Raw genomic sequence first — 26,960 nt, 5'->3', positions numbered from 1 at the left:
TATTCAGATCCTCTTATGATTGTTGCTGAGGAACTGGCTACTTACACAATCCATGTCCTGCAGTTTTCCCTTCACAGGTTTCTGAGATCATCAGAAGTCTCTGTAGACAGCCCTAAAGTACTTTATTAGTGTCATATTAAAGATCTATGCAAAGAAATGATGTCTCCTTTGTTTTAACATACGAATACATGGTATTTAATGAGTGGAGCCTACCACCAGGCTCCTCCACAGTCTAAAATCTGTCCTGTTTGCAGAGGTTTTTTTCAGCAGACAGTGTTTGTTTTGCCTGCGTTTCAAGCCAACTGGGAGCAAGGAAATGATCATAGAAAAATGCTGTGCTTGAGCTAATGCAGTATGTCCTGCTGACAGCATCAGAGCTTGTTGGTGTTCACACAGCTTGAAGCACAGAGAGAGAGCAAGTACAGGTCTGTCTTGCAGTCACACTGTTTTTCAATGTTTCACTGTGAGTATGGTGTGATTTTAGAAACCGGCAGATCTGTGCTGTTGCGTTCGAATTTGGCTTGCTTCTGCCTCTGCTCTTTTCAGGGGACACGAACAAGTTCTTGTCCAAAGGGAATGTGCTCTTACTGGAGCTTTTTTTTGTTATGTCTTCAGATTTGTGTGCATTTGCAGCCAGCTGGCTTGGAGCACAGGCAGTGTGAGCAGTGTTCTGTATGAAACCGCACTTTATATAAAAGACACAATCTTTACTTGGGGGTTCACCTGTACTTGGGAGGAGAGAATCTATGGGTGGGGTGGGGGGAAATAGATGGGACTGGGAGCATTTTCAGCCCATACCTGTAAGTACCATAATGCTTTACCTAGTAAACAGTCATGGAGCAAAGACTTTGAAGAAAGCTTTCACAAAATACTCCCTTACTTTTGGCAGTGGAATTTGGTCTGACAGCCACATAACTCTAAACAGTGAAAAAAGCTGCTCTCAGCAACAGGATCTATTACACCATGGTTTTGTTCCTGAGTTTTGCATATGTGTATATACGGGGAAGAAATAATAAATTACATCTGATTGTCATTAAAGTCTAAATATTAAAAACTGTACAGTTACTCCTTTACTGAGCTTTTTAAAATTAGATTTCAGCCTGTATACTAACATACTCATTGTGTTTCAAGTTGCATTACCACTTCTTTCCTTTCTGAGAGTCTTCAAATATTTTGTATTTTTGTATCTTTGGCATCTCCATTCATTCAGATACTACTTGTCAGGCTGAAATGTTATTTCTATATGGGTATAAACCAGCTGTACATGGGTACAGAGCTACTTTTTTTGACCCCTATGCAAGTGATACCAAATATATTTTGCTGTACAACATAAAATGAAGGAAACATAGTCTGTGGGGACTTGGAAGACCTTTTCCTTCGTACAGAGTGACGTCCGCCAATTTGTTTGTCATTGGCTGAGTTTTACTAGTTTACATTCAGGCCTGAGCATGCTGCATCCAGCTTTGTGTGACTGCTTTTTACCACTGTTAAATCAGGTTGAGTTGGGAGGTTAGCCTTTTTGGTATTATGCTGAGGTACTATGAGGAAGCAGGTAAGATTCAACACCTGGTCAGTAACAACCTACCACTTTTGCTTATTTAAAAAAACCCAAAAAGGTGGGGTAGGAGAGGGGAAGCATGATTCTAATGCTGATTAATCCAGTTACAAATGGGTGGGTGGAATCACTGTCTTCTGCTCCATGTTATGATGAATGGTCACATCCTGGGTGAATTCTAACACCAGTTAGTTCTGCAGGATGTTTCAGTCCTTAGTTAGGACCCTGAGGAGAATAGTAGTGCAGCACTGGCTGCCTTTAGGGCAGTCCCAGTATCATGCTTCTTCCAGTGTCTTGTAAAACTGACACCTGAATGCCAGGTGATGACACTGCTTTACCTTTTCTCTTTGATAATGCATGTTCATGGTGTGAAAAATTGTAATCCTTTTGATGCACTGTAAATCTTTCTGTTAACTTGAATGTGTTCTTCCATGTACTTTTGCTGTGGAAGGAATGCAAAGAAAAGCTGTACTTTTTAGACTCAAATATGTGAAAGGAAACTAGTCAAAGTAATAAATGCTGTTGGGTTTCGAGTCTTCAGACAAGCCAGTACCATTGTTGAATTCTTCTGTTACAGCACTGAGTATTTTGACTGCTGACAAAAGATACCTCTGGGGCAAGGTATTCAATGTGTTAATGCACGCCTTATGCAGAATGTGAAAATCAATTGTAATTAATTCAGATGGTGACTCGTCTCTGCTAGAGATATTATAAATTGATGTGTCCAGATGATGTTTCATGTAATTACTGTAGAATTTGGGCAGAGGTATTGTTGCAATTGTTTGTGAAATACTGATATCCAGAAGTGTCTCACAATGCTTGCGAATTTTTGTGAGCAATCAAATATACAGTTCTAGGAAGATGACCTGTAGAAGTGCTAGTAAGAGGCACTTCTGTTAATTGACATTAAAACCTCTTGAGAGTGGGGATTTGGTGAGCCAGCACCATGATGAGGTTTCCTTTCAACTACTTCTGTGTTTGGAGGGAGCTTTAGAAGGAAAGACTACGTGATCCCTTTAGTGGTTTTTAAGTTAATATTTAGGTTGCCCTAAAGCATTCTAAATATTGGGAAGCACCTCGTGTTTTTAAAATACTGTCTTCTAGTACCAAAATCACCTCTTATGTTGAAAGACACATGCTTGTAATTTCTGATAGTTTGGAGTTTTTGTGCTTGTTTCTGTATTGTTAAAAATCTAATTTTAAAAATGGTAACATAGCAAACACTAGAGAAATGCTACTTTAAAACTTACTGTATCTTGTTAATCGGAATAGTGTGTTCCAGTATTGCTTTACCATGTCACTGTTTTGACTGACAGGAGATTGACAACCTGTCTTTCACTTGTGTTAGAGTAGCAAGTGTTTAAAAAGAAAATAAAAATAGAATTCAATATTGAAAGAAGTATAGTCCCACAAATCAACTTTATGAGTTACACTGCCTCCTGAAAGATAACTGACAAGCACCTGTCTGCTTGACTACTTTAGGGGTGATATGTTTAATCTTAGAATGTGGCAGTCCTCCCTCAGCAGGCTGATTTCAATATATTAACATAAACTAACATCCATTAAAATTTATTGATGCTTTGAGCTCTGAATACTGGTGGCTGAAGACTGTAATACCTGCTTTATTTAGCTGAAGAGCTTGGAGTAACCTCTTCATTTGCAGCAACTAAATCAAATGGAGATTATAATTGAATCTCAGCTAGCTGCTGGGAAGCACTTAGAGAACACTTTTAGTGTGAAGGTGGATGAACACTGGCATGGGTTGCCCAGAGGTGCTGTGGCGCCTCCATCCTTGAAAGTATTCTATACCCAACTGGATGCAGTCCTGGGCAACTTGCTCTGCCTCACCGTGCTTCAAGCAGGGAGTTGGACTTGATGCTTTTCAACTTCAGATACTCTGTGGTTGTGTGACTTTGGTTTTGGAGGAGGAGGAGATAGGAGCAGGTAAGCAGAACACCTTGCCTATCCACTTTCCACATATGTACAAAGCATAACTTGGATACACCAAAATTTCTTAACATTTTAAGTTAGTTATTCTGTTTAGTGAAGAAATCTGTTACTGGTAAAGTCTTCCACTCAAAGCATGACAATCAAATTAATTTTTTGCATTTGTAGTTCACGAACAGTACTTTCATATATTATTGTGGTGGTGGTGGTGGCATTCCTACCCCCCCACCACCCTCCCAGTAAACCATCTAAGAAAGAGGAAGATCCTGTTGACTTCCTACGAGTGGCTTCTTTTTACTTTGATTTATGATCTCCAGGTGTTCACAGGATGGGATCTTGACTGAAATTTTCATTATGCTTACTTTTTTTTTGTAAAATATTCAGGTTAGTTATAGGACCCAAGTTAAAATGTCAGCAGTTGCTGCTCTTTTGGAATTCATTGTCATTTAGGTGGTTAATACATATTCCATATTGTTTTAACTGTTAGACAAGGTTTCACTTTCTCCTTTCTATTTCTGCTCTTCAGACTCATCCCAATACAGGTCATAACAACATGAATTTAATTCAGAAGTAGGGTTTTAAAATTTATTTTTGTTTAAAAAGCATAGTTAAATGCAGGAGGCAGGATTTTGCTTTTTGCACAGTGAACTGATGGAGTGTGGATGTTTTGAGGGGTGTTGGCTGCAGAAACAGTGGAGGGAGAGATCTTAATTGAAGCAGCAGTATCTGGGTAGGAGAAACTGAGAGACAAGTAGGTGTGATGGTATCTGAGTGAGAAGGAGCTGTGAATTTGGGAGAAATCTGAGATTTGTAGGGGAGATTCTGAGGCAGGAGAAGCGTTAAACTGGGGATTCTGATCCAGAGTGAGAGTTTCATACTGGGACAGATGGAGAGTCAAACTGGATGAGGATGCCTACTACTTTGGGAGGTCTAGAAAGGGGAGACATTCACAAGCATTTGTGGACTAAGAGGGGATTGAGTTTATCATGTGGCACTCCTGTCTGCTATAGCACTTCTAGGGTAGTGCCTGAGGCTGCAGATCTGAGCTGGACCATCCATTCTCATAGTGAGTGAGAAAATATGGCATCCAAAAAGGTTGTAGGCTCCTCTTTTGTGCTATATCAAGTCCAGACTGGCCATGGGTAAATGTGGTCAGTGCTGTCTTAGTTTCTCAAAGGGCTCCAGTGACAGCAACATGTATACAGTGAGCATTTGTAGAGGTAAGTGGGCTGCCTTGCATGAGGATCCTGTTTATCTGTTTCACTTTGCCTTTGCTCACGCTTATAATTAAATCTTAATTATTAAATTCTTAGGTTTCAGAATTTACTTCAGAAGCTTTTATGGACAGCAGTAGCTTTGGGCCTTTATTTTCATCAGAGGCACGTTTTAATGATCAGTTGTGTGTCACCTGGCAGTAGTTCAGCTACATAAAGATTAAAATTTGAAAGTCTCCCTGTTTAAGTAGAAGACTAACCAGGATGTCCAGGAAAACAGGCTTCAGGCAGTATTTATGACATATTTTGACATTTTTGTACAAATCTGTTGTCCAAAATTTTTCTGAATGACAAACTATGTTGTTATGATACCACAGCTACTGTCTTTTATTCTAACTTCATGATATTGAAGCCATTTGTCGTGTTTTAGCAAAGGGATTTCCCTGTCTATCTTCTTATACAGGCAAACATGCTGAAGACATATTTGGTGAATTGTTTAATGAGGCCAACAGCTTCTACATCAGAGCAAATTCCCTTCAAGACAGAATTGATCGCCTTGCTGTCAAAGTTACCCAGCTGGATTCAACAGTAGAAGAAGGTAGGTAATTGCATGGAATTGTTGAGCCAGAAGTGATGTTGACAAGACCACAGTATTTAATTACACAACGATCTCTTGTCTTTTCAAAGTAATCCTGAACTGATACTTCATCTTGTTTTCTTAGTAAGGCAAGCTGGGAAAAATCATGTTAGCAGAGCAAAAAAAAAGTTGTATAAGAAGAGTTGTATAAGAAGCCCCTGTAGAAATGGAGGCATTGAGCTGCCTTTTTCACAGGGAGAACCTCTAGTTTGTGAGCGTAATTAATCAGAAATAAATAAATCTAGACCTTACTGGAAATAAGTCAGAATACTGGAAAAAGTTTGGGACAGTAGATCTACATTTATTTCAGGGTAGTGTGTATTAGTAGTGTCTGTTCTGCAGTCATCTTATAATACTCTTTACCTAAATAAGGCCCTGTGTATTTGCTTCAACTAGGTGAAATTCTCTAAGGTGTTCTAGTCCCTAGAAAGATATTTCCTTTAAAAATACATCCTCACTTGCTTGCGTGTTTGTTCATTCACTTCATAAACACACAGTAAAACCAAAGGATTTAAGTAACATCATTACACTGTTGAAAAGTACTTATATGTGTAAAACATGTTTTTCTGTCTAACTCTAAAAATCTGTAACATGCATGTTTGCTTCCATATTCAGTTACATGTCTGACCAGCCACTGTGTGTACTCTCCGTTTAGGTGATTCCTGATGTTTAGTAAAATGTTGCTACATCAGGACAGTAGTGTACTGTATATTCAGTAGTAGTTAATGCTACTTGTGATCTATTTAATAGTACTATTTATATGGTCTGCATGTTATATTTAATATTTATATTTGTGTAGTCTATATATTATATCTAATATTATTAATGCCAATATTAAATGTTACTGTTGATAGTGTGATATTTACCCTTCCATTTTTAGCTTGTTACTGTCTGAAAATTATTACAAGTCTGATTTATTTTTTTAACTGGTTTTGGAACATGTTAACTGGTGGAGTATCACAGCTGATACTAGCACCTTTCTGTTGTGGTCTTAAAGGTCAAGAGCTATATGGGAACATAAAGTAAGCTATTCTGGGGTCACTATTCAGCATAGTTTTTGAGGCATGCTGTGGTGGTAATATGAGCAAACTAGATGATGCTCATACGCTTAACTTGCTCTGTGCTGAGGTGGATGATGTCAGTCTTCATGACATTGAAGTCCCACATTTTTGGAAATGTAATCCTCATCAGAGGCTGGTTTTGCTTTTGTTCATTTTTTTAATGTCTCATTTGTATTATGTGGTACCTCCTGGCTAGTTTCCAGAGTTTGGAGAGTAGTTAAAAGCATTCTATTGGAAGGAGAAACTAGTGTATGGACTGAGAATTTAATCAGTTTTTGTTTTAAATTGACAGTAGTTACTACTCTTGCGCTGCTAATAGTCTTTCACATTAATAAGCTATAGGTACAAACTGCTGCCATTTTGGTGTCAGTAGGAAACTTTCTTAGCTATTTCACTGTAGAAGTTGAAGTCTTTGTAATAATTCGTTGTACTGTCACTAATACTGAATATGTTTGTGGGTAGCTTAGGCATTTAAGTAAAATGTCAAGTGCTAGGTTGATTTAAAAAAAACCTTTAGACTTAATGGCATCAGTGATTTCTTACTAATAATAGTGTATATATATAAAATATATATCTATAGCTAATACTACAGTTGGAAAAAGTTTTGAAATAATTGAGGTTTAATTTTTAAAATCATTTCAATAACTTGCATGAAAAAGCCCCAGAGAAGTGGGATTTTTGCTTTTTTGAATGTCTCCCTTCAAAAATGTAACAGTTCAGATGTATATATCTGAAAAAACTGCAGGAAATACCTTACTAGTTTACTTAGACAGGTTTAAATAGAAAGTAGTTTCTCAGAAATGGTGTTTTGATACTTCAGGTAACATGGCTGGGGGAATGATGATTTGGAATGAAATAAAATACTATGTTTCTAATTTTTTGCTATTTTAAAAGCTACTAAAGAATCTAAGTGGTCTTGGAGTGAGAGGCAAGACCTCAACACAGATAACAAAAATATTTGGGTAGAGAAGTCTGAGTGGGATTTGGTTCCCATCATGACAAAGGACAACAGTGTACCTTACAGGGTACTGTAAATTTCATGCCTTTCTGGTTTTGCAGGTCATCAATATATTAAATTTTTGTCTGGTACTGTTCAGCTACCATGTGAAATTCTCAGTTTGTTCTTCAGACTTGATAAATTAGATGAATGGACAAGAAATATTAGATGGAATGTCAATGGGAATAAAAAGAAAACAAGTCAGTGCATTTTGTTTGCACTACTCATACAGCTTATACTGTTATAAACCAATGGAAGAAATGGTTAGTGTCTTTGTAGAGAAGCCAGTGAAAACTTCAGCGCTCTGTTCAGCTACAGTCAAAAACCTGTATCTCAGGTTGCCTAAGAATGGAAGATAATGTGCAGAGCTTACTGCCACTTTTAAATTGTAATTGGCATTATCCTCATCTTCTTATCAATGGTCGCTCCATCTCAGGAAAATTTGTATTAAGAATAAAAGAAACTCTTCCTAAAAGTGACAGGAAGAATTAAAAGCAACTTAAAGCTCTCATTTGAAAAGAACGAACAAAAAAGCTAGTATTGTTTTCCTCAGAATTGTGTACATGAAAAGATAAAATGGAAGTATGTTACTGGATTGTATAAAGAAGGTAAGTTTTTCACTCTCTATAGAGATGAGGAACATTTAAGATCAGGTGATGTTCAATTACATGGAAAGATTTTGGAGCTGAAAGATAGTAAAAGATGTGGAACTCTCACAGGAGGTTGTGGAGGCCATAATTTAATTAAACTTAGAATGGGGTTGAACAAGTATGGATGGCACATGTAATTATAAAACGTGCTATGTCAGAGGAATACCAGACCTTGTGTTTCAGGCTTGAGGCCAGTTTTTCTGCTATTAGAAGTCCAGGTTAAACCTCATAAGAAGGGGGGATCATTTGACCATCTGCATGTGACAGGATTCTTGCATCATGTTCCAAGACACAGTCCATGGTCCCATTATTTTATGTAAGGTTCTGGACCAAGTGGGAATTAAATCTGATTTATTATGGTAATTCTTATATGCCTTTGTGCTTAAATATGCTGATTATCCATTAAAGAAAACCCTTTCAGTTTTCCTTCTATGTTTTGCTGAAAATATTTTAAATAGCTAGGGTAAAATGGACCTTTTATCCACTTATGTTAATTTCAGACCTGTGATAAGCATTTTTTTTGTTTCTAACAGTATCATTACAGGATATCAATATGAAGAAAGCATTCAAGAGCTCAACAATTCAAGATCAGCAGGTAGTTTCAAAGAACAGCATTCCTAACCCAGTGGCTGATATTTACAATCAGAGTGACAAACCACCACCTCTGAATATTCTTTCACCTTATAGGTATGGAAATATTGTTTGTGTTCTTGTACTTTGCCCTTTATCTCCTAGCTGTATGCAAAGAATAATTACAGCAGAAGGGAAAAGCTGTATTGGTTCTTGAGATCTGTTTTTTCAGGGACTTCCTTGTTCATGAAAGTAAAAATTGTTATTGCCACACTTTATTTTTGTGAGGTATAACTTATTATCATATTTCAGCATAAGTTTTATATGGCAGCACAGGATCAGAGAGCAAGGGCTATAGATTATTTAAAAAGTGAAAAGAAAATTAATATACTAAACTGCTTTCTTAGGTTCATTAATCCAGAAAGATGAATTTGTTGCTTTTGCCTTCCCTCTGTTCTCCCTCTTCCCCCCAACATATACTTTTCCTGGTTACTTACTGGTGAATAAAATAGCAGCAGGCCAGACTTTGTTTCCTCTTTTCATTTCCTGTTTCCTTTAAGTTTATTGTTGCTCATGAAATGAGTATAATATGTTGGTCTGAAGGGTTGTAGACTTTTTTACTGTGTCCTTCAGCTTTTGAGAGGTACTAGATTGTGAAATATCTGTGTAAAGCAGGCACTCAACCTGCAGTAAATTATTTGAATTTTTTTAGGAGTGACATAGAGCATTTGCAGTGTATTTCAGTTTTAAGAGCTTTTACTTGGAAGGTAAAATAGTTAGATTTATAGCTGAAGGACATGGTTTTTGCTGCTGCTACAGACAATGGTAGCGTTTGTTCATAGGCATCCAGTTTCTAAGAGTTGTTATCGATCAGCTGTTCTGCACAGCTATGTCCTCATATGTACCTGGATAACAGTGTCAGGGACCTTTATTGTTATTCCTGTTTTATTAGGGATCCTTTAGTGAAATTTACTTAAACTACGTTTCTTGTTATGTCTTTTACATCTGCTGAATTTAAATTATTTGTATTTGCCTTGGACAAAGCTTAAATGAACTTCAAATTGTAGTCTGACCAAAGATGGAGGGATGGAAGAGTGGCCTAGTACCCACTTCAGTAGGTTAGATGTTTGTAGTGAGATGTAGTGCACGAAAAGTAAGAGTTTTATGGCCATCTGACCAGGCAGTGTACAAGGTCTGATCTCTGTGCTCTCTTCTAGTGGTTGGAAGGTTTCCATGTGCTAGATCTCCATTGCTCTTGATCTTGGTGGTAGAAATTAGTACTCAGCTGCCATTAAAATTTGCCCAGGAAGAAATTAGGACCCACAGCCTAAAGGGACTCTGAAATATGCCTGTTTAGCAAGCTAGACTGGGATCATAGTCATATACTGTTTGGACCATGCCAGCTGCCCTGACATTTTGACTCTCCCTACACCTATTGCCAGGAGTTAGGATATTAGAAAGCTCTCTATTTCCATGCCATGGGGTCAAATTAGGTTTTGATAGCATACCTTTTTTTGTGGCTTCTTAGTCTGAGTGTCCCTGGCTTCTGCTGCTAATTGGAGCTGGCAAGCCCAGATCAGCTCTGTCTCAAATCCTCCTAGAACAGTCGGGTAGGATTCATCCTTTCAGTTGCCACCACTTTCCTAGCCCTTCCCCTAGTTAGGAGAGTCCCACTCAGAACAGTGACTGTCTTGTGCTTCAGACCTACATTGTTCCTAAATTCAGATCTTAAGACCTGTCTGGATTGAGCCAAATACTCCTTTTCCAGTTCTTCTGAGACAGCTGAGTTCCATTCTTAAACTCCTCAGTCCCCTACACATCCTGTCTCAGCACTGATCTTTTTGCAGCCCCCCTGAATGTCACTGGTCATCTGGCTGTTGCAGGAGCCAAATGAGCTCCTGCTGAGCAACTGCCTGGGAGCATGCCTCCCAACAGGCTGTGGATTCCACTGCTTTCCCTTCACATTCTTGCCATGAATCAAGGCAACTGTAAGCTGTAACTACGAAAAGTGGCATTTAATGCACTTGACATGCTGTCATCCTATAATGCAAAAAAGGTGAAGCTTGGATCATCGTCAAAGGTGAGTTTTGTTGGCTTGAAAAATACTAACTTGTATTTTCTTAGCTTTTTTTCTACTGTATTTCCAGGGATGATAAGAAAGATGGATTGAAATTCTATACTGATCCTTCCTATTTTTTTGATCTTTGGAAAGAAAAAATGTTACAAGATACTGAAGATAAGCGAAAAGAAAAGAGGAGACAAAAGGTAAAAGCAGAAACATAATAGCAGATGTATTACAATTCTGTGTACAGTTGTCCAGGCATAAAAGTTGCTAGGTCAAACTTAGTTTGTGTGCATGGGGAGACTTTTGACACGTGGCTGTAGATTCAGTTGGTTCAGTTTTTATAGCTCATACTGTCTATTCTAAGAAGTTGGTAAATTGAATTTTAGCAGTACTGTGGTTATCTTCCAGGATACTTTCTTTAATCCTTTGCCAGTATCTGCTTATTAGTACTCAGTAAAATGGCCCTGTTGTGCTTTGGAAAAAGACACTGTGATTTAGGGGAAGAAAAAAAAATTGAATTATGGTTTCCTTTATTTTCATACTTCTTCATCCAGCAGCATCAAATCCTGTAGCAAAACATGAACTTATCCAGAAATAAATATTTTGTTGGGTTTTTAAATTCCTTGATAGTAACCCTTCACTTTTCTACACCTATTACAAGTTAGTAAGATAATAATACACAGCAAAGTTATTCTGTGGTTCAGCAGTGAGAGGACTAATTTAGAAGTAATATTCTTGGTTTCCTCTAAGTTAAAAACAAACAAAAAAGGCTTTTTTTGCAGAAAAGTGTCTTCAGTCCTCATGGGGATATCTTCAGCAGTTTGATCCAAGATGTGTATTCTGATGCCATCAAGATTTTCTTAATGAATTTTAGTTTTGAATGAATAAATTAGTTGCTGCTTCGGCAGCTTCTTTGCAGTCAGTTTTCTTATCACATCTGAGGGCTGTAAGATTTTTGAAGATAATTCTGAAAAAAAAAGTGAAGAAGTTTGAAGCAATGACTGCCTGTCTTATGTGGCAGAAGATGTCCTTCTAGATAGGTTCAGTGAGAGAAGGAATTTAAAATAAAAGGAATCCAAACAAGATGCATAGACTGCTCAGAGGAAATTGAAGGAAGCTAACTTAGTTTCCAGTACACATATGCACATATATACATATACACGTGTATGTACACATATATATCATATAAATTAGCATGCCTATACATGTGTATATATAAGCAGGTGTATCAGCATATACACACATGTATAATACATAATGTCTAATACATGAGTATATATGCTACTGTGTGTGTATATGCATCATGTGTATAATACATGTGTATATATGTGCTAATATATATGGTTCCTGCTTAGAAATTAAATTGTAGGGCATGACTGGGAAGTTTTACTATTATGTTTTTATAAAATTCTGGTAAATCCTTGTTGCTGTTGCTAGACAAAACTTTCTGACTACAACATTTTTACACAAGACATGAAGAGTTGGTTTAACTAAAATATTAGTGATTTCAAAAGTTCTGGAAGAAATTGGGTCTTCCTGTATGAGTTAAATGTTTTCTTTTTTGACAGGTATCTCAGTATTGAAATATTAAATAGAGTTGAAAAAGTCAAGTAAACATTTTCAGTAAAAGTTACTGTCTAAAGCAAAGTATTGGAAAATATTTGCTTGGTTATTTCTATAATTGTATACAAACGTATATGGAAGGTTATAATCTCACTATATTCTCAGTATGAGAAGTCACAGAGCTCATTAAAAGACTGGAAATAAAGCAGCTTTCATTCTCTAGCTGCTTTTAAAAATTTCATTCAGTATTTCTTTATGAAAAAATATATAGGGATAATTGCACCCTTTGGATTTTTTTCTCCCACTTTTTTCCTTCAAATTTAAATCTTTTCACTAAGGGATAAAAAGAAACTGTTGATTGTGATTTTTTTTTTTTTCCATTCTGATTTAATATTAAAGAGGAAAAAATAAAAAAGCTTTAAAAAACATACCAGACTCTCACTTGAAAATTTTTTGATAGCTTTAGAGATTTTTACAAAATCACTTTATATATAAACCTGCACTTAGACTATATTTTAGGCAACACGTCTCACTTATTTCCATCTATGGTGTATTTTTTAATAGATTTTAATTGTCTGTAATAAGACTACAAACTGCAATAAGTCTACAAACCAGATGTAAAATATGCTCAACTCCAGTCATGTAGGATTATAGCCATACATCATAGAAATACCCCTTGATAAATTCTACCTGAAGTGCTCTTTGATTTGATTAAATATATAACAAGATCAACTGAGAAGAAAGCAGCCTAGATTTGAGTTTGCATGAATAGATGTCACTTTGAGACAGGAAGATACCTGCTTTTTTAACTTTCCAGAAGCTGGTGTACAAATGAGCTTTTTATCATCTGGAACCTTGAGAGAGCTGGGGGGTTTAGGTGAGCTGTCTCACAGGCACTGTTTGTTCCACAGATTGCTTACGGACTGTTGTTTTCTTTTGTTTTTGTCGATACCAGTGATCAGGAATCAGGAATGAATCCAGAGCATCTATTAACAATTTTGTGACTGAAGTTGTATTTTGAGTCTACTAAGTGAGAATTCCTAATGCAGTTTGTGCTCTACAGCACAAAATATGAAAGCTGTTAAGAAACTGTGCAGGTCAAATAGATGTATATTGTTTAACAAATTGTAAGCTAGACATCAGAATACAGCCCTACTCAGCTGACCACATGTGGCTGGTTTTTAGCCTCAGTTTTTCAGGTGATCAGTGAAGCCTGAGAGGAGTACTTGCACCACAGAATCAGTTGTCCAATATTATTTTTGTAATTTGCCTCACATGCTTGAGCTTTTGAAGCAGAAGGTTTGTGAGGAGTTTCATTATCCTGCCTTCAAATATCACTTATTGTTTCTGTATTCATTTTAACTGAAAAAAATCTAACATGGGCTTTCTCTGATTTGGTTTTCAGGTGAACTTCCCTGAAGAAAACTGTAATTTCAATTCTTTAAGTTTAAAATCTGTGGTGTAGTGTCTGGGGTTGTTTTACCATCAAACTCTCAGTAGATCAGTGACTAAGAGTTCAATGAAGTTAGTTTTGACTTGTGCATCTATCAGTAATATTCTGAGTTGAATGACCATAGCAGACCAGGTGTTAACTGTTGGTTAACCAACGGAAAGTTGTTATACCTTGCTTTTTATTGTTTGCCATTTTTCTGAGAAATTAGTTATTTAAATAAGTAGAAATCTTTACATTTGGAGAGCTTATATTTCAGAAATCATTCTTGATGACTTGTGATTGATAGAATCTTGTGAATTATGAATTCAGGAAAACATTCTAGGCTCATGCTTCCAGTTTTTTGAAAGTATTGCAAATACTTGCTGAAGCTATTTTCTGTTACTAGCTCTCATTCTTTATTAAGATGCTTGAAATATAATTTGCTAACTCTCGGTGCAAATATCAAACTTAAAATTAACTCCATTTGAGGGCTCTAATACGTTTGTTGTGTTTGCTGAAATCACTTCCTGCCAGCAGCTGAATGATGTACCTGTTTTCTGGCTTAACTTACGGCATCCACTTGTCTGCCACAGTTTCTGTTGCACTTGGTTAAAGGGAATAACTCTTCTTAATGCTGCTTAACTCTCCTAAGAAATATTTCTATTGTAGTTATTTTGAAAGGCTTCAGCTTCCCTAGAACTCTGTTGTCATTGCCCTAAGTACTAAAACTAGAGCTGTCACCATTGTTGGTCAAGGTAATGAAAGCATTACTGGAACAGCTTAAAACTACTCTATTGGAGGTATATGTAGTTAGAGGTATATACAGTTTTGTCAGCTGCTACTAATTGGCCTGCCCTACTGTTTTAGAGATGTATTTAGATAATATTTAATCCAGAAATCAATACCAGTGGGGTTTATTACTGTTTGAGTAAAAAGGGTTGCAGAATATTTATTCATTAGCACACTTGCAGATGCTGGTCTGGAACAACCTACCCATCTGAAATCTGATCCAATAAAAACTAAGTTTTGTGTTTATGTTGTTTATTTATACATGGATGTGTATTTACCTTCCACATAAAAACCATGGTGATCTCTAAAACCAAACTTTTAAGTAAGTGATCATATGTAAGCAGTCCTGGTTGCACAGGAATTGTATCAAAATTGTTGTTTTATGAGCAGCATCACACATTGGTTAAAAGGTGGATATTTACTTTATCTAGAAACTTGTAAGCAATACATAGTTGTGACCCTTAGAGGATGGACTTGTTCTGTGAGAAGAGAGAAACAAAGCCAGAAGGCTTACTTGTACTTTTCCTTTCAAATCTAGCATGATTTAGTAACAAAATCTTAATAAATGAACCTGGATAAAAGTCCCAAATTAAGACAAATTAAATTTTGTAGCAATCAAATGAAGACAGATGTAAAGATTTTAAAAAGCATATATTCAACCATGGTGTTTAGCAAAACTTTATATATTTAAAATAAAGCACAACTGAATCTCTTCCTTCTGCTCCAGTTTCTGTATTGGGAAATTATGATATGAAAAAGTTTAATTAAAGGAGATGGTAAATCCTTGCATAACCTGGATAAGAAAGGGTGTGATTTTAAAAAGTTTGCGGAGAAAAAAGGCTTTACAGGGAATAATTAACAACCAAGATGATGATCTTTACTTAACATGAATCAAATTAAAAATTTGTTCACTGTAGGGGCCACGAATGAGCAAGTGTTGGAATATTTGGAGGCTGAACTTCAGAAAGACTTTGTCATTTGTCATTCTTGACATTAACAGATATGGATCAGCAGGTCCCTCATATAGACACGTGTGAACAAGCAAAACTTCCAAAACAAGGGCAAGAAAGCCATTTAATAGATTTTTTTGTTAGTTGTATAGTGCCAAATACATTATTTCAGAATTATTTACTCAGTACTGTTCACCTGTGATGAACTTGTCTCTTTTTGGTGAGAATGGCTTTCCAACTATTATCACTTAATTTGAAGGTAGGGATTCCACAATAAAATGCTTGTATATCTGCATTTTACCAAACTCTGGATACAATTGCATATGACTGCATTCTCACAATATCAATACAGTTCTTCCCTGAGAAACTATATTTCTAGCAGCCAAAAGCTTAATACTGATGTATTAAGAGATAAAACACATTTAACCTATTTATGAATTAGTACTCTAAGATGTGGGCTCTAGAGCTGCTTAAAAAAAAAAATCCAGTGCTCTCATAGATGTTGAGAAAAGGAGTAGCCCATAAATACTCCTCTCAGTTTGGACTGAGCAAACTTGTTTTTCTACTGAAGTGCCAATATGGATTTTATATTCATACTGAGCAGTTGGAAGTAGGTGAGGACAACATTTCAGAGGTGTGAAAGCATTGAGTCCTGCTATTAGGAGTTCTTGCTCATAGATAAACACTGGCATTGATTGGGCATGAAATTATTTAGAAAGAATAAAAAAACTAACCAGACTGGTTTGTCATGAAGCTGTCAAGCTGTAATATGTTACTGGCCTGAGTATTACTGACACATTGCAGAGAAGATTAGTGTCAGTTATTTTTATATAAGATAATGGGAAACAATGATTAGGAAAAACTAGGAGGAATTTTGGTAGTTAATCAGAACTAAGAAGTGAAGGAAGTTGAAGCAAACAAAAAAGTAATTTCACATAGACTATGAAATAGGAAAGTGTTTCTGATTTTCCCGTGCTTCCCCAAGGCCTCAAGGTGATTTTGACCCTAACCAATAACCAAAATAACCTTGAGCATATTTTACAATCTCATAAGATTGATTTGCAAGAGAAGGAAATTACAAGTGCTTCAGGATGGTCTAAATAAATGACATATGATGTCGGAAGAAGTTAAACTTTCTGACTTTTAAATTCAGTCACATTTCTGTATTGGTAAAATCGGTAGGCCGGTATCACACTAGGATGTGCATCCTACAGAAGAAGGGCAAAGCATCAGTTGTACTACTAATGAGGTTCATAGTGTAAGGAGATATTCTCATTTTCAGTGCAGAGAAATTTTATGAAGACTTGGCTTCATCTGTAAATCTGGTCTTATTTTCATGCACTCTAACTACATTTTAACCAGCTTTTTCCTTTCCTTTTTTTTCTCTCTTTGCATGCTTTATTTCTTTTGTTTGAACATTAGGAGCAAAAACGTATAGATGGCACCACCCGTGAGGTGAAAAAGGTTAGAAAAGCCAGGAACAGACGCCAGGAGTGGAATATGATGGCATATGACAAAGAGCTTAGACCTGACAACAGGTTGTCTCAAAGTGTGTACCATGGAGCATCTTCCGAGGGATCACTGTCCCCAGATACTAGGTCTGTTTACGGCAAAGCTGTTTTTTATACCACAGTTGTATGTTCAGAAATACTGAATAGAATTAGGTGCTTTTACAGGTTGGGAATAGTTAGAATAGTCAAACATACAATGCATGTTTTAAAGTTGTTCTCAAAATTATTTTAAAGCATAAATAACATAAATTCTGTAATCATTTTTTTCTTGATGAGCATTTTTTGGTCATAATGTTATATACTGTAGCGAAATATGTGGTTGCTGCATGCTTTATATTTGATCTTGAGTAGTTGTAGTTGCAAAAGTGTTTAAGTCTGCCTCTACTAGTTAATGTCATTACCTCCTTTGTGTCTAGTTTGTTGTATGTTATGCTGCTGGTAGCTTAAATATTGTCGTCTACTGAGTTGGGCATACTTTGCCTCTTAACAGAATGCTTTAATGGGGGAATAGTTCAGCTTTATCAATGATATATTTGTTTAAAAAGCAAGCTACAAACCTAAATGCAACATCATTGCTTGAAACAGCAGAAATACTTGCTTAGAGGCACACAGCAGAAGTCAACTTCCTTGACTGAGATTCCCTTTGAGCTCAGTGGGACTTAACCTTCCCTGGTATGCATGGAAATCTGAGTTCTTTCACTGAACTGGTCTCACTAGTGGGTTTTCCCACTTATTTTCTTTGTCATGGTTAATTGTTAGCAGTAATGTTAAGAATAAATAGAATCTACTGGAAAAGTTGGTATTTAAACTGTTGAATGGCTAGGTTGAGGAAGCAGTCACCACTGCAGAGTTGTGGACTTATACCTTTAGTTTGCTGTCCAGTGGAGTTTAATTAAAAAAAAATCTTCTCAGAGCTTTGTATATGTAATGTTTTGGTCTTTTGTGAAGGGTAATCATTTTGTAATTGAAACAGAAAATTTAAGAGAATTGCTACTACTCTTTCAATAATATATTCAGACCCCCTCTCTCTGTTTAAAATCCTTTTATCACCAATTTTTTTTCACAGTTTCTAAGGCAAAATGTTGTCTCCTGTTTGTCAGTCTGCAATATTTTATTAAGACTATGCTTTCAATAGGTTTTTCGGGTAAAATGACATCGGTGTTCAGCTGTCAAGTGCAAGATGTATATTTTTTCATCATGAGTTCCGTTTCACACATTTTGAGTCTTTTTCTAGCTTTAACACCTTACTTCCAGGATACCTGAGTTCAAGTAATCATATTGAAGTGACTTATCTTCCAGCAATGTCAACATGTATTTGACTGTTTGCAGATATCCATAATATTTGCCATCTGTAGGATTTTTTTTTAAAGTGGAAATTGTAGGATGCATCATTATGTTGGAGATAGATGTTGTGGTATGACAGATACCTTGCACTTATATAAGCCTTTCAAATTTTTTGGTAAATTTTATAATATATGGAGAACTCGAAATTCCAGTGAATCAAATATCAGTGATTGAATCCTGAAATCTGTGTTTTACATGCATGAAGGGTTAATTTTTTGAGTGGTAGTGAGGTGAACAGAAGACTTTCTGGTTTATATCTTGGGGTAGTCTTAGCTGTACAAATTAAGCTGTACAAAAACCATACATATAGAAACAAGTACTGGTTTCAGAGACAGCTGACAGCTACTACATGAGCAGTGTTTTATAAACAGGGTCCCAAAGAAGTGTATTTGGCTATATTGTGTTTCTTTTTTAATGCTAAACTTAAGAAACGCTCATGTTTCGTCTCATTTGCACATTAAACATTGATATCCATTGTCCAGACTGTGGCGATTTACAATGTATTTGTTATACTTATTGTACTTTAGAGAGAGAAACACAAGCTGAATCCAAACAGAAACCAGCAAATTAATGTGAGAAAAGTAAGAACAAGAAAAGAAGAGTGGGAGAGAAGGAAAATGGGCATTGAGTTCATGAGTGACGCAAAGAAAATGGAACAGGCAGGAAGCACGAAAGAGGACAAAATGTCCAAAGGGTTTGTCATTTTGTTTTACTCAAAGCCCTGGCTTTTTGTTGCTTACCTTGCTTCCAGTCTTACAGATAAGTGCGTCAGTTTACTGTGTTCACTAAAAGCCAGGCTGCACGATTGTTCATTACTAAAACAACTCCTTGCAGTAATGGGATGAAGAGATCCTTTTGCTCCCTCTCTTGGGCTTATTTGACAGAGCATCCTAGACTTTGTATCTTTATGAACTCTCTGCTCAACTAATATTTACATTTCCCAGTTTCTCTAAGCTTTTCCAGCAAAATTAATTGTGCAAACAAAATAAAAAGTACTTCTAACTATTGAGATTGTTTTTCTCTGCTTTGGTAAAATATATTCTTCTGCATAATTGCGAGTGCTTGCAGTACTGCTTTCCTTTTTCTGCTGCCATTGTTAACTTAAGGCAGGCCTGATAAGTATAATTTCAAACAATGGACTGTCAAAATCATTGACAAAAGCAATATGCCTCCTTTTGACTACTAAAGAACTCGGAAATCTGGAGAAATCGCTAAATGTTTCGCCTTTTTAAAAAGTCTGCATTATAGGAGGACATTCTGCATGCAGCTAGTATGCTGAAATACTGAGAACATTCAATTTCAGTCCTTTTATGCTGACTCATTCTAACTAATTTATTTTCAAGTTGTGTTAAGCTGAACCATGATTTTTTTGTTGCATTTGTTCTTGTGCTTTCTGTGGACTTACAAGGAAATGGTGCTTGACAAACAGGGAGTCCTGTTGCAAGAAAAATAATTCTGATTGCATTCTTAGCTTTCCTTGTGAGCTATTTAGATAATGCCATGTTACACTCATGTAATCTGTTCTTCTGCATCCATTTAATTTTAGGTCCCATGCATCTGATGTTACAGATTACTCTTATCCTGCTACTCCAAATCATTCCCTCCATCAACAGATAGCAATGCCTTCATATGGAACAGGAGATGGTCCACAGTACCTGGCAGCGTCCCAAAGCCATGAGCACGAATACAGGCCACCTTCCACCACTGCACGACATGCTACTTTAAACAGACCTCAGCAACCACCGCCACCTCCACCCCAGCCTTCAGATGGCCAGCATAGCTCAGTACCCGTGGTACCAGCAGAATATGGGTAAAACTCCTGATTTATTCCAGTGGATTCTTGACAAAACTGGAGGGATGAATGTTTTCCATAACCATCATAATATATAATGCATACGCACAAAAAGACCCCAAATGCATTAGTTATCTCCCTGGGGAGGACAGAAAAAAAACCTGGTGTAATTTCTGTGTATGAACTGAGCTTAAGTGAAGAAATAGTGAAAGCAAAAATAATGAAATGTGCATTGAATGTGGTGAAGTCGATACACTTGTAAAATACTAAGGGTTCTTAATCTAATATTAAAAAGGGGATAACTTTCCTTCAAAGTGGAAAATAGTTACAGCATAATTTGAATGATAGTTTGAACTTCAGGATACTCACAGAAGAAGTACTACTGAATGTGATGAACACGGCAGTCTGTGTTGCATCACTGAAATGACTTTTTAAAGGAGCTTGTGACAGAATTGTAAGGGATCTTCTCAGACACTGAATCAGCTTCCCTACTGCCACAGACACATCCATAATTCAAGATACCAATTTATCAAACTCCCGTGTAGATGTTTTGCCAGAATGCGTACTGAAGGAAGGCTTGCTCCAGATTACTGGCTCTCCAATAGCAAGAAAACATCTGTTCTCTAACCAGTCTGTGCCTGTTTGTTCTTTTGCTTAAATAGCTTAAACTTCCAAGTTGTAACCCCAGGAAATTTGAAGTCATTCTTGCCTGTGTCATCTTAAACTAAGCAAGACAAGATTTTTCAGCCTCGTTTGATGCATCCCGAGATAGCATTTGCCAGATTCGTGAATGTATCATGCTGTAGATGACTCAGTTATGCTATGATTGACTGCTCCAACCTGCATTTTCTCTGTTATTTCCAGTTTATAACAGAAATACTTGTGCTTAGTCCCCAGGTATATGACCACTGTCAGTGTATCACAGCTGTGATACATTGACATGTATCACTGAATGTTGTCAGTAACTTTCCTTCAATTCCTGTCTCTTGTATCTAGTTCTTTACCTACTTCATAACTCTTACATTAATTCCCCTTTTTTTTTCTGCTTAAGAATTCTTTTAAGGGCATTTAAACAGAGAAATTGGCTTTTCTTTGTTCCTCTTTATCAATCAAATGTGTCAATTTAATTAAATAATATTTAATTTTATGAACTTGGCTAAAGAAGCACATGAAATGCATGATACACCTTTGGGTAAATCTTTCCTTTCATACTTTTCCATTGTTCTCCATGCCTATATCTTTTATTATCTCTTAAGACTTGTTTCAACACTTGATCTTCTGTGGAAATGATGCATGTAGTCTACAGTTTTCTTGGTCCCTTCATCATAGGCACTGTACTTAATACTCTCACAGAGTAGTTGTTTAGTAACAAATACAGCTTTATGCTTAACTAGATACGAGTATTAAGATAAAAATCTCACTTTGTGGAGTGCTGAAAGGACACTGCCTTTAACTTCCTCATCTGCCTTAAATCTCAGTATAAAATCAAGATTTGAAAATTCATAGGTTTATGATCACTTACATATTTAACTCTCCAGTTAAAATTCCTTTTGGTTTTTATTTTAGCTGAGGTTGGATGAGAGCAGTTTAAGGGGTGATGGCTCTGTAAGTCCTAACTTTCAATACATTAAATGTTTTTGTTCTGTTTTGTACAGGATGCTTCCAGCTCAGATGGTGGATTATTACAATCCTACAGGTCCTCCCCCTCCTCCTCCTCCCCCGATGATTCCTTCAGCACAGACTGCGTTTGTTAGTCCCCTTCAGCTTCCCGTGCCACCGTCCCATTCTGGGCTGGTGACTGGCTCTACGTACACAGCTACTCATCCTCCCCCTTCTAGTGGGCTTGTTGTCACTGCCCCTCCTCCTCCCGGCCCACCTCCTCCCCCTCCCGGCCCTCCTGCTCTGGGTTCATCCCTCTCTTCCTCCCCGATGCATGCTCCTCCTGCTACAGAGGCAAAACGTCATGAACCTGCCCAGCCACCAATAAGTGATGCACGGAGCGATCTTCTTGCCGCCATTCGAATGGGTAAGTGGACACTGAGTTTTCGATGAAAGCACTGTCTCTTCCAGTGACCTGAGTTCATGGCTTCTGTTCCCAGCTGGGCTGAATGTCAAGGAGAGATTAGGTAACCACAGGTACCACACACCTATTCTAACATTTGCAAACCCTGACTTTGGATCTTTTTCTAATGCGTGAAGATGTACAGCTTTGTCAAACATATTTGTGTGGGCATAATCAGATGAAAACAGTACTTGTGTTCATTATGTAAAGTAGCCAGTAGATGTACCTGGATTTTTGCTTCTGTTCAGAAGAACCAAGTTATCCAACGCCAGGGTTTAGCCTACTGTTTTTTCACTAGTGACTAATGGCTGTTCCTGACTTTGTTTACCACACAGAGCTGTAGGTGTAATGGTATTTCCAAATACACTTGTGAAAACTTTCATCTTCAGATCAAAATGACCTGTACAGTCCTGAATATTTAGTTTTTACACATTGTTGGTATTTTTAGTAGTCTAGAAATATTCAGCCTCTGAAAATGGATTCCAATTTGCCTTTATTGTTTTTCTCTCTTCCTTGCTCAGGGAGGCTCACTCAGTGGTTTCTTTTATTTTTCTTCTTCCTGAATATATTTTTAGAATACAAAAAACTCACCAATGACAATGTAAAATTTAAAATATCTTGAGCAGAAAACTTAGAGTAATTGTCTCTACAGGAATTCAGCTGAAAAAGGTGCAGGAGCAACGTGAGCAAGAAGCAAAGCGCGAGCCTGTTGGAAACGACGTGGCAACCATCCTTTCAAGACGCATTGCTGTGGAATACAGTGATTCTGATGATGATTCAGAGTTTGATGAGAACGATTGGTCAGATTGAACCTGGCCCAAGCCCAGTGGCAAGTTCATTGAATGCTGGGCTGCAGTGATTGCTTTCTTAGCAAGATGTAAAGCAGGACGTTGACATGTATTAAGACTAGTGATCGAAGTGCTAAAATTGAATTGGTATTATTCGAAATGCTGTAGCTTAGCAACACTGGTAATAATGATGTGATTATGCTTATGCAGATCAGAAACTTGTCTTACTTTCAGTATTTACCGCATAATACTTAAGTGCCACTAAATGTAGCGAATTATGTGCTGCGTGCAAAATATGCTGCAGTTGTTGCACTGTAACAGAACCAGCATTTTATTTTACTTTCCTGATCTTGAAGGGATAAAATATATTTTTTTGACTTTACATCTTATTCTTTTAATTACATAAGCAACTTAAGTACTTGTGAATTAGTCTGGTTGTTAGTCTTTGAGGGCAGTTAACAATATGACAGAGTAAAGTTTTGAGTTCCGTAAATAGGACTTTTTTAGATTTTTTGAGTTACTAATTATGCCCACCTTAGTCTGTTTTTTAATCACATCTGGGCTTAGGCTTTTTGGAAACACTATTGATTATATATAGTCTTTCTTTTTATCTTAAAAATGTAGCAGATAATGAAATGTATGTTTTGAAGAATGAGTCCACATGATCCAGAATTAACAGGATTCTGAGCAGACAGGATAAGTCTGTAATAGTTCCAGCTCTAGGTTGCTGGCTGTTGTTTGATAGACTGCTGGGGGGGTGGGGGGTCTCAGATAGGTAGTGGGTGCATGTCTGTGTTACAAATGAAAGTTAAAATACTTGTAGAGCTTTTCAGTTTTACATTATATAAACTAGATGCAGAGACTTCAGGATAGACCTGATTGAAGCCATATGTTTATTGCAGCGTACTACTGTTACTCTGTGATTCCTGAAGATGGGAACAGTCCAGATCTAGCAATCAGATACATTTCACAAGTATTAAACTTAGTCTTTATGCCTGTAGGTGTAAATGTGCATAAATAAGTTTTGTTGTTGATTTTGTACGTGTATAGTCATGACAGATTGTTTTGTTTCCTGTAGCACGTTTACTCAAAACTACTATTACTTTGAATGTATTTCTTTCCCAGTACATCCTGTTGATAAACCATTGGCAGTTAAAACAGTTTTGATGGCTGTTTAGGTACTATGCCGTGTATATACACAAACTTGCTTTCTCCTTCCCTAGGAACAGTTGCTGCCATACAGTCTGCTTTGGCTATCTCTGTTTTCTTTAAAAATAATTACTTTTTTTTTCAGCACAAGATTAAATGGTTTTTTGTTTTTTTCTCTCTTCTGAACTGAGAGTCAGGCTGCTGCTTTGCCTAATGAGGCTTTAAAAAATGTATTCACAGCAGGGAAAGAGTTCTTTCCTTACCAGATTACAGTTTTAATCTTTGTAACTGAAGTCTGCATAATTCCAGGTCTAACACTTGGTAAAGCCCCTTTGTTCTGTGAGGCCCTGTCTGTTCTTTAAAAAAAAGTATGTAAAATAAAAAGAGAACTGGAAGATAATTATCTAACCGGTGTTTATGCAATTAATAGTTTTAGTCCTGAGAACATAACAGTAACACGATGTTTGCATGCAAACTATTGGCTGCTGCATTGCTGTTTAATCTGCGTATGAGTTTTCAATCTGTGGTGGCTGTCTTTATGGTAGGGTGGTAATATGCAGCCATGATGTTGGTGTTAAACTTTATCACATAAAGTACGACCATTCACTGCATAATGGTGAGCAACTACAGCTCTTGGTAGTTGGTGGCAGCTGGAGGTACTCATCTCTGTTTCAACTGGAGATGGTTTTGTCTTTGCCTTAAAATACAAAGCTGAAGTCTGCTTTATTTTGTGTCCTGGAGTCCGAGGTCTGTGTGTCTACCACAGGGGATGGAATTTAGGCCATAGACTGATGGTGATTTTCATCACTGTATGAGAGATGGTTTGTTCTGATCATCAGTGTGCTTGCACAGTGGCTTGCAAAATGATTCTTTGGATGGACAGGCTAAAAGTGCAACTGGGACTGCCGTGTTAGACCACTGTATAGGTGAGGAGAGTACTCTCAGTATTCTTTTAATATGTGCTGAAATAAAATATCTCAACAGAAAATTCTTTCCAGTCTACTGAAATTTGATATGACAGAAGATCTATTTTATGAGCACAGAAGTTGGGTGTGTCTGAAACTTTGTAATTTGTGTTAATTGTTTAATGCTTATTATTTAAAAGGAATCAATTGTGACCAGTTAAGATAGTATAGATTTTTTCAGTCATAGTAGCCAACCTGTTTTTCTGAACCCACAACATTGTAATTTTCCTTTGGGTATTTTATTAATGTGAATTGAATTTAGTGATGTAAACTAACATTATTCTAGGCTGTTTTAATCAGTTTTATCATACTTTGGGTTGTGAATAAGTAACAAATATGAATAAAATCTCATTTTTGAGCCTGTCTGTCTTTCCTTAGATTAGTAGGATTTTGCTACTAATCTTTATCCCTTATCGATAAATAATGGAAATAGAAAGCTTCCAGATGCTATCTGGCATCCCAGGAACCACGATTTTACTGGGATACAGATTGGAGTCTACAAAACCAGACTCCTTTAAGGTACTGCTGCTGCTCCTAACATGTGTACTACTTTGTTCTTTTCCAACCTTGATTCAAGTTCCAGGTTGAAGTTCTTGGCCGGTGTAAACAGGTATTAAGACTACCTGTGGGGAAGTTAAATATTTTCAGTGAAATACATTAAACAGCAACTTTGCTTCCAGAAAGAACAGGGCAGAATGTATGGGTTGTATTAGCAAGTCCCCTTCCCCACTTCTTTTAATAAGAAAGAGTCTTCGTCGATTAATGACACCAAGCAACATATTGTAAAATGCAAACCCATGTTTGCCTACTAGGAAAATATTTTTAATTTAATATTTTAATTGTAATCATGTTAAAACCTGGTATGATAACAGGAAAAGCTTTTCATCATACTGGGAAGAACTTACATAAATCAATTGTGTAATAGAGTAGCCTAATTGTAAATTAAACAGTTTGTTTATGCATCTTAGACTTGGTTGTTTCCTGGGGAAATAAATTGCTCTGCTCTGTTCAACTGAAAATTCTAGTCCTCTGGCACTTGGTTCTTAATTTTGCTGGAATTTTCCATCTTTGATTTGAATTTAATTCAGGTAATTTAGAGCAAAGACATCAATTCTACATAGAAACTGAATATATGAGCTTGCAATTTGGGTTCAAAGGCTATCTTAGTAAAGCATTTATAACTGCTCATTTATCAGTTGGGGTTGGAATTAAGACTGATGATCACTCAGGATACTGCCTCTACAGCTTTTATGATTGTCTTTTGAATGTTAAATATTTCAGTGTGACTAAACTGACATCAGTTGGATTTTTAGATATTTCAGATTACTCTGTACTAAGATGAACTGCATGAAGAGGAAAAATCTTTGAGAGGTGCATGCTGTTCAGAACAAGCTCAAAACTGAGCTTGTCTGTAGTATGCAGGTGGAGTTGGGAGGAAGGGAAATAGTTCCTTGGGAGGATTGGTTCTTGTAATGTATTTTGCAGGTATGTTCTCTCATGTGCTGGGCATTGTTTTAATAATGAAGAGGTGTTCCTTTCCACTTGAAATATAACACATATGAGGATACAGAAGATGTGTAATTTCTAAAAGTGTTTAAAATCTTACTGTAAGCTGAACTGAATATAAACCTGCTGATAATGAAAATTTCATTAGAATCTTGTGCCTGGAAGATTAAGTTACATGAATTCAATCTTGAGCTGAGGTACTGTTTTCTAACAGCAGAGTAAAATAAATATTAGAACAACTTATTCAAAGATGGCTTTGACAGTGATTTTTCTTTTTTTTTAAAGGTGACATTACACTCTTTTTCCCCTGAAAAACCAAATAAACAGAAATCCAACCTGCTGTAGTCTGCTTTGGGGAAAGGTTCTTGCCCTGTGGAGACAGCCAGCCTGAATTGTTACTTCTGAGTTTGAGG

At 36.7% G+C, this 26,960-nt stretch overlaps 1 protein-coding gene across 5 annotated transcripts in view; it reads left to right on the top strand.

Annotated features, from left to right (window-relative positions):
* WASF3 (WASP family member 3) overlaps positions 1 to 26,757 on the top strand; it is a 74,917-nt gene extending 48,160 nt beyond the window's left edge. For all 5 annotated transcript variants that reach the window (XM_074915037.1, XM_074915074.1, XM_074915047.1 and 2 more), the window contains 7 exons: positions 5,180 to 5,314; positions 8,595 to 8,748; positions 10,779 to 10,896; positions 16,853 to 17,028; positions 19,832 to 20,095; positions 21,733 to 22,103; positions 22,792 to 26,757. In XM_074915037.1, coding sequence (XP_074771138.1) covers positions 5,180 to 5,314; positions 8,595 to 8,748; positions 10,779 to 10,896; positions 16,853 to 17,028; positions 19,832 to 20,095; positions 21,733 to 22,103; positions 22,792 to 22,949 — 1,376 coding nt within the window. In that variant the 3' untranslated portion in view covers positions 22,950 to 26,757. The remainder of the gene's footprint in view (positions 1 to 5,179; positions 5,315 to 8,594; positions 8,749 to 10,778; positions 10,897 to 16,852; positions 17,029 to 19,831; positions 20,096 to 21,732; positions 22,104 to 22,791) is intronic.
* Positions 26,758 to 26,960: the final 203 nt, after the last annotated feature.

The sequence above is a fragment of the Athene noctua genome, chromosome 1 (assembly GCF_965140245.1).
Source record: "Athene noctua chromosome 1, bAthNoc1.hap1.1, whole genome shotgun sequence".
NCBI lineage: Eukaryota > Metazoa > Chordata > Aves > Strigiformes > Strigidae > Athene > Athene noctua.
The sequence above is the reverse complement of the archived record's forward strand: the minus strand, read 5'-3'. Positions and strand labels throughout refer to the sequence as shown.